The following is an 8,801-nucleotide window of genomic DNA, read 5'->3' as shown; positions in this document are numbered from 1 at the left end:
CATATATATTATCTGAAACAAAAAAAACAAAAACACCTGTTCTTTTTTTATTGTTGATGCACTGCTTTGATATGCATTAGCTACCACTGACTTTCTCTGACGACTGTCAGGTTACTGTTTGTGTTGGGAGTGGAACTTTTGATGCCTTGAAGACCAGTCAACCTATAGATTGTAGGCATCAGTCAGTGATGATGGTTTATGGTTCCGATGTTCAAGAAGTCCGAAAGCGAAATTCTTCCAGCCCCTTGAGATGTCGTTATGGAGATGTCGTTGATGTTGTGACGGTTCCGGAGAGTGGGACAGCGACGCCCAGATTTTTTCCACCCACACTACAGTTGCTTATTTGTAGATAGTACATCAGTCCAGTCTAAATTTCACACACCACTGTCGTAAATCGGAGTAATTGGAATGCCACTATTGGTCTGGACTTTGGTATATTCATACACCTATCAAGCAGAACATTCCTCAACATTTTGTTTTTACTTCACGCTCGGTCGTGGAGTTAATTTGTGTGTGAAGCACCTGTTGTATTACCGTTTGTCGGGCACTTTATGTTTTCGTGGATAGATGTACTAAAAACTTAAACTGCCCCTTAATGGATTAGATCTGTTGAGGAGATCTGATACAGCTCCGGGCCAAAAGGAGAGAGGAGAAGAAGAAGGGCGTCCGACGACGAGAACGAAGAGTGATCGGCCCAGCTGTAGGTTACAGATTCGAACAACGAAGATTAATGATTTTGAATTAGATGGTTAGTACGGCCAAGCTTCGTGCCTTAATAAAACAGTCCTAACAATTGAATATCGCTAAGCAACCCGCTACAACCAGCCAGTTGACTTAAGAGATTAGCCTTACCAGCCAACTCATCAGAGATAGTCACTAGCATCCAGTCAGCTTAAGAGACAGCCTTTCAGCCAGTCAACTCATCTAGCAGTTTCACAACCATCCAACCAACTCAAGAGACCGCCTTACAGCCAGTCAACTCATCAGTTAGATTCACACCGAGCCTGTCAACTCAAGAGACAATATTTTAGCCGGCCAACCCACCAGATAGAGTCACAACCATCTAGTCAACTCAAGAGACCGCTTTTCAGCCAGTCAACTCATCCAACAGTTTCACAACCACCCAGCCAACTCAAGAGACCGCTTTTCAGCCAGTCAACTCATCAGTTAGAGTCACAACCATCTAGTCAACTCAAGAGACCGCTTTTCAGCCAGTCAACTCATCCAACAGTTTCACAACCACCCAGCCAACTCAAGAGACCGCTTTTCAGCCAGTCAACTCATCAGTTAGAGTCACAACCATCTAGTCAACTCAAGAGACAACTTTCAAGCCAGTCAACTCATCGAACAGTTTCACAACCATCCAGCCAACTCAGAGACAGCCTTACAGTCAGTCAACTCATCAGTTAGAGTCACAACCATCTAGTCAACTCAAGAGACAACTTTCCAGCCAGTCAACTCATCTAACAGTTTCACAACCATCCAGTCAACTCAGAGACAGCCTTACAGTCAGTCAACTCATCAGTTAGAGTCACAACCATCAAGCCAACTCAAGAGACAAATTTCCAGCCAGTCAACTCATCTAACAGTTTCACAACCATCCAGCCAACTCAGAGACAGCCTTACAGCCAGTCAACTCATCAGTTAGAGTCACAACCATCTAGTCAACTCAAGAGACAACTTTCCAGCCAGTCAACTCATCTAACAGTTTCACAACCATCCAGTCAACTCAAGACACAGCGTTACAGCCAGTCAACTCATCAGTAAGATTCACACCCAGCCAGTCAAATCAAGAGACAACATTTTAGTCGGCCACCCCATCAGAGAGATTCGCAACCATCTAGTCAACTCAAGAGACCGCCTTGGAGCCGGTCAATTCCAATTGATAACCAGCAAGTCAACTGTGCAAACAAGAGACTGTGCATAATATGCAATCTCCATGTATCCTTCAATTCCTTACAAATTTTGAACTCAAGTAATTTCTAACCTAAAACGTGTGTAACGGAGAGCTAGTAAGTTTGAGCGGTAAGGCGTTACCAATAAAACAGACAAAGACAATGTCACAACCATAAATGGGGCGCGGCTCCAAATATCAACAACACCAGCTAGTTCATCAAAGGCAATAATGATTTTGTACCCTACTTGTGTCACACTGAATCATATTATCACTCATTTTTCCCTGCAACTACAAGAGAATGGAATTAACTACCTTTGTATGTAAGAAATGCTCAATCTGTAGGTGTTTTTAAGAAATTACTTAAAGACATTTTGTTTACCACTAAGCCACCCTTATGGTTTTATTGTAGCAGTACGAGAGAGGGTAGTATTTTCCATAGTCGTTTACGGAACGGCTGCTGAGCAGTGGTTTAAACCATCATTTATATGTTAATCATGTGATTGAAAATCAAAGTTGTCAATTTTGTCTGCTAAATGGGATTGAAGATTCTTTACATTATTTCTTCGACTGTACTCGCTTTATTCAACAGCGATATGAATTGTTTCATAAACTCCATCTTCGATTCCAACCCCCTTCTTATTTACACTTCAATATTTCCTCTTTGGTAGAGAGACACTGTCTCTGTCTGACAATAATTTTATATTCAAAAAAGTACAGAAGTTTATTGTAAAAACTAAACGCTTTTCACGAATTTGATTTTTCTTAAGGTGTTCTTAAGGTTCCACAGAAATGTTTCCTCTTTACGCTATGTTCTTTGTGCCGACATTCAAAACTGTAAAATTGTAGTTGTAGGGGGCATAGGATTTAAGCATTGTTTTGCTTTTTTATGTCCCCTTTTCCAAAAATGTATTTATATTTTTCTATTTGTCTGAATAAAGATATATATATATAAAAAAAGGCAATAATGTCACCACCCAAATCATCGCTGATTTGAAACCAATCCTGTCCAACTAATAGTCTCAGAAACAGACAAATAAAATTTCATATATTTGTAAGTTTTATTATTATAAACTGAGCAAAAACAATGATGTACAAGAAAGCTGTTTACAATAATTATTTACACCCCGCATAACTACAGCATCATAACTCCGACCAAAACACCACACAATTTTAATACCTTTCTTAAGATGACCCAATCATAATTGCTGCATTATCAACCCTTCGCAAAGCGCACTCGTGAACAAAGCCCAAACCATTGGATGGGCCAGTAAAAATGACTATTATATGGTAAAGAAGCCCAAGAAAAAAAGGCTACAGGTAAAAAGGGTTTTTTTACCTGCCGAGTCCAAACCAACCAGTCAACTCAAGCGACGGCCTTACAGCCGGTCAACTGATCATACAGAGTCACAACCAAACACACAACTTAAGAGACGGTCAACTAATAAGACAGGTAACCTTTTTTTTTACCTGTAGCCTTTTTACCTAGACTCGGCTTCAACAGGCTCACACCCGAGGCCTGCAATCACAAGCGCCTCATTAGATAGCCTCCCCATAACGTAACATTCGTTAGTCCGGACTAAGCTAAGTTCGGACCTGATGCGGATGCGATAGAAACGGATCTAAACCCTGTAGTGGAACCAAGACTTATTTCTAACAGGATTGGACTACCTCTCATGCTGAGCTGTGCTTACATTCTGTCAAGGGGAGGATTATGCTACAATAGTCATCTCATGCTTAGTCGCCCAAGCATTGTCTCTAGGAGCCTTCAATTTTAGGATTTGGCTACCTCCCATGAGAGACTTGGCAAACCTCATTGCTCCAGCCAATTCTGCAAATATTCCAATAGGAATATCCTGGCAATAAGGTTGGTCAAGTATGAGACGATGCAATTGCCGCCTTACAACAAAGGGGCTAGAGATAGAGTTTATGTAAATCTAAATCAAAGTCTTCATATCTGACCAACAAGAGGCCCAAGGCACTGGTGCTCAGCTGAAATACATGGGTACAATGTACAAAACATGGAAAGCACCTGGTAGGTCTTTTTCAGCCTCAATTTTGCTAAAATATTGATTGCCTATATCACGCATATATACCAAAGTAAACAGACTCTTTGACAAATAATGCCAAAACGCACTACTTATTAGTGAAATTTAAGAGCTTGAGCCCTATAACCATGAAGAGTCGGTCAAATCGAAAATGATAGGTATAATGGAGACTTTCAGATACGCCCACCATTTAGTCACTCTAGCTACATCAAAAGGCTTTAAACTGGCAAAATATGATTTCCAAGATGGCCGTCTGCCAAATTAAAAAAAAGTAGAAAAAAATATGAAAAAGGAAAAAAGGAAAAATGGAAAAAAGGTTACCCTGAGGTGGGATCAAACCCACAACCTTCGGAGTTAAAACAGAGCGGGAAATTCAAATCAAGTTAACTAGGTCCACAGAGATTTTGCTCAGTAACGTCAACTGGTAGAATCAATCAAAACTAATCCAATTTCATATTAAAACCTACATGTATACATAATTCCTAAACTTTATTTCAAGCCTCTATCTATTAGAGTAAAGTGACAAAAAATGTCTTTATAATTTACGCCTATGGCCCTCTGGTGAGGAGAATTTAAGTCGAAAACGCGAAAAAGTTTCTGAAGTTAGTTGTCTGCAGCATACGATGTTTATTGTGTAAGCCAGACTTGAAATGCCTAGGTCTTACGGTTACAAAATGCCCAATTTGTCTACAGATGGATGGATATATGGAAGAACGGACACCACACGAATAGCTATTTGACCAGCTCCGCTGACTTTGTCAGCTGAGCTAAAAATGATACTGACGTTCCAAATGTCATTCAACTAGGTACTAAAACCAAGTCATGCTCAAATATCTAAGCATAAGGCCGAAAAGGACCAAAATAATATCCCTAAAATTCAACTATACCCCGGACTATACCACCTAATCTCCAACATAGATCCACCCAATCCATGACTCCCATCTACCTTTAGCTCGCTTTAATAACTTCGTTGTCTTACAATCTGATAACCGTGCACCTAAGGCGAGTTTGCATAAAACAATGACCCAACTTCTTAACCCTAAACATACTGTGTATATGAACAGTCAGTGTTAGGCTAATGTTGGTAGTATGTAAATGTTGAAACGAGCCGAATGAAACAAGCCAAACTAAACGAGCCAAATAAACGTTTTAAACCTGAACTGATAGATCAAATGTACAATATATAATACTCATTGCAGAATTCGGTCAAGTATGTTTATGGAATAAAATATAATATTATTCACATAGTCCCATTCGGTTTGGTTCATTTAAGTTTTGCATGGTGCAGCATGGAACGTTTCCTTTATTTGTTCATTTTGGTCTCTTTAAAACTTAAATGAGCCTAATTAAGTGGACCTGAGCGAATCAAAGTGCTCTTTCTTTTCAGGCTAAAATAGCATTGTGTCCTGTTTTATTATCGGTGTATTGTATATTTATTTCGGCTCTATTAAAGGTGGTGACCATGATCAACCTTACATTTGCCAGAGTTAGATCGGTCCATGGGTCGACTCTTGAATAATTGAATGTCCAAATACTTATCAAGTTTACCAATATCACAGAAATCATGATCTGAAGCCGTCATTGCCTTTAAATTCCCATACTGTATGTCACAGTTAACCAATAACCTTCTAAAATTAAATGAAACTTGGATATCATGTGACGATGCAATTGCCACATTACTACAGAGTGGTCAAAAGTAGACTTATATCCCCGAAAAGCGAGACACATTGACATATGGTACTAATATATTCCAAAACTCACCAAACTATGGGGAGGCAGGCGGCTAATGAAAAACACAAACTCCTACCCAACTACCTTCGCATATGTATATACATGTAGGGTCAAACAAGGCCTACCATCTTTCTAAAATTCAGCTACTGAGCGACACACCCTTTATCTCCAAGGAATATGTCATCCCATCTGACCCCCATCAATCTTTAGCGCACTGGGATACCTACATGCCTATGCAAAATGTACATTATCGTTATTACAGTATGACAATTGCTGATCGTACAATCTATGGTTTATCAGGCATGAATATGAAACTACAAAACACAGATAAATACAAATGAACATACACATATAGGTTCACGCCCACTTGCCTGGACCTTACCGCGCTGTGGGCCTTTAGTTGTTACATAACTCCCAGCCGGTCCACATAATGAAATAAAATGAACATTGAAAGCAGCACAATTCAGTGCCTCTATAAAAGTATGAATACATTATAGGTTTATGTGATACAATGGATAAATACAAATCACCATTTACTTCAACTTGGTAAAATAAATACCCCACACTGCATTGATCAAACATGTCAAGCAAGCTCTAATTTTCAGATGAAAAAAAGATAGACGTTGATCGATTTTGACCATGATTGATACATCAGAGAAAAGTCGAGTTTGAGCGTGCAACTCATACAAAAGGCAAAACATGGCAAATATTGTGCCAATGATATTATTGATAGTGTATGGATTCACAAAAATCTTCAGGCGAGACTCTCGCCTTTTAGTTCCTAAACAAAGCTCTGTGAGACAAGTTGCTAACATCCCAAATCACAGTGATCGAACTAAGTGCAGAAAAAAACGCTATGATTAGTATCAACGAAGGAGATGACAAATTCTCTTGATATCGACAGTAATACGTAATTGACAATGATCCCAGATTGGTGATATGTGTACACTGCCAATTCGGTGGATCATGGACGGATGGCAACTGACAGACAAGGTTAGCGAGTAGTTATTGGTGCTGAGAGTGGTTGAAACATACTTTTAAGCGTCTTGTTATTTTGTACAGGCGCGGTTACGTCAGGTCGCCTTCATGTCCGTTGGGTTAAAAGAATCTGGGCACGATGGTTCTCCCAAAGCCATCACCATTTTCTAGTGACGTCGGAGCACTCAGCAAACGCTGAAAGAGACAAGAGAGGTCAGTAAGAAAAGAGATGAGAAGATTTAACTAACTGTGGTCCCCGATGGTCTCTGCTAGTCTGTGTGGGGAACTGAATATCTACAGATCAACCCTAAATTACAAACAACTTTTAAAGGTTAACTTGAGTGACCAAATTTGTGCTTGAGGGGTACCCACCAATTGCATAGGTCACAACAGAGTTACTGAATGTCTATTTTGAACCAACCATGTTAACTGGTCGCCAGTAACATTCCACATAATTATTTCCTCTTTTTTTCATTTCCAACTGGGATTTTCCCAAATTCTCTCAAAATGCAATACTATTGTTATTACCCTGGAAAATACGTTTTCAAGATAGCGGATGATCTTTTATCATATACCCTAAGTGAAGTGATCCGGCAGACAAGACCATGTAAACCTCCCAAAACTGCCCCAAGAATCCATTCAAATTCAACCAAAATTAAGGAAAGTGCTCCAGGGACCGGCTTTTATAAGACAACGCAAACCCCACTGCTCTTCATAACTTTGAAGACTTTCTTTTGAGAGAAATGTGGGAAAGATGCATGAAACATTTATCGCATGACCTGAGCGTGCAATACAAACGTTCAATGAAAATATTTTATTGCACGAGATCAATGCTCGAGATCATTTCTCGTGCAATCCGACTCTGACTGTTGAAAGACCGTCGACTTTTACGTCATTACATTGTCGTCCTTTTTCTACATTATTGCGATGGAATTCAGCCACGTCGCGAAGTCACGACGATGTTATGAGATCGTGACGTCGTCAACTCTTATTGTCTTGATCTTGGGTAGCCCTAAAGGCAGGCCTCCAAAGCTACCGAGCAGCCTGCCCTCAGGTTTAAGACAACGAGAATCGGTGAAGGTCGAAGGAAAGACTGACTATAAACGATAAACGCTAGATTACGTAATCTCTGACAAACACACTATTTTTCAGACTGATAATAAATATGTTTCGTTTTCCCTGTAAATTGTGTGTTTTACATCTGCCAATATTAGCAGCGAGTCAGTAGCTCTCTTCTACAGAGTAAGTATATCCTACAAACGATATTGAAGACGGTGCTGGAAACTTTTTATAATGAGTTTTTAAGCCCACTGTTGTTGTTTTTAAAAGTGTTGAACTCGGGCAATTATGCAAATGAGGTCGCCCAATACCGAATTACGAAGCCAGAACGTATTTGAGACCTATGATACATTTTGCAAAGACCAGTAGCGCCGCCTATCCTTTTGTCTTTAAACCAGTGAAACTGATCATTTCAAAAAATGATTTTTACTATTCTCAGCCCTAAAAACAATACTTGGTTTGAGTTGTCAAATAATCGCGAACACATCAGACTTTCGAAAATAAGGGGGTCGAACAAAGAGAAAGAGAAGCCGGTCGTCTTTGTCTCGTTGAGACAGTGGGGCACCTGAATGTGGATTAGCTGTCATGTGAAGTTCTTCTGCCCTGGAAATCAGAAATCAAAAAGATTTGCTAATTTTTACAGTGAGATAGCTTGTTTTAATTTGTCTTCAGAAACGTACTTCTGCCTTTAGAGGGAGATGAATTAATCATCTTATACCGAGAATGACATTATATATGGTATAACCTAGCGTGCTTAACTGTTCGCTGTCACAGTTGTGTTCATGCAGATGACAGTTTTGGGATTAGATAAACCATTTTGCTATATTGTTTTGAATACTCTTTCACTTGTACCACTGATGTAGTTGAGAGTAGTGGCAAAGACAGTATTATGGTTACAGCACCGGACTCGTACTCAGAAGGTCACAGGTTCAACTCTTGGAAAGATTATAGCTGTTATTTATTTCCGCTCTTGAGGAGAACACTTATAGAGCTAATTAGCCCTATTTTGTTCTCTCCACCCATAAATCAATGGGACCGTGACGGCAAATATGCCAAAATGGTAACGTGAGACATGAGAGCTGAATACCATC

At 39.7% G+C, this 8,801-nt stretch overlaps 1 protein-coding gene across 4 annotated transcripts in view; it reads right to left on the bottom strand.

The window, feature by feature from the left end:
* Nucleotides 1-8,801, bottom strand: part of LOC135502518 (uncharacterized) — a 476,607-nt gene that overhangs the window by 396,159 nt on the left and 71,647 nt on the right. For 3 of the 4 annotated variants that reach the window (XM_064795434.1, XM_064795432.1, XM_064795433.1), the window contains one exon: nucleotides 2,944-6,846. In XM_064795434.1, the coding sequence (XP_064651504.1) occupies nucleotides 6,772-6,846 (75 nt within the window). In that variant the 3' untranslated portion in view covers nucleotides 2,944-6,771. Of the gene's footprint in view, nucleotides 1-2,943; nucleotides 6,847-8,801 lie in introns of those variants that run through there. The other variant, XR_010449785.1, reaches the window with a different exon arrangement.

This window comes from Lineus longissimus, chromosome 18, assembly GCF_910592395.1.
Source record: "Lineus longissimus chromosome 18, tnLinLong1.2, whole genome shotgun sequence".
Taxonomy (NCBI): Eukaryota; Metazoa; Nemertea; class Pilidiophora; order Heteronemertea; family Lineidae; genus Lineus; species Lineus longissimus.
This window is presented reverse-complemented; position numbering and strand designations above follow the sequence as displayed.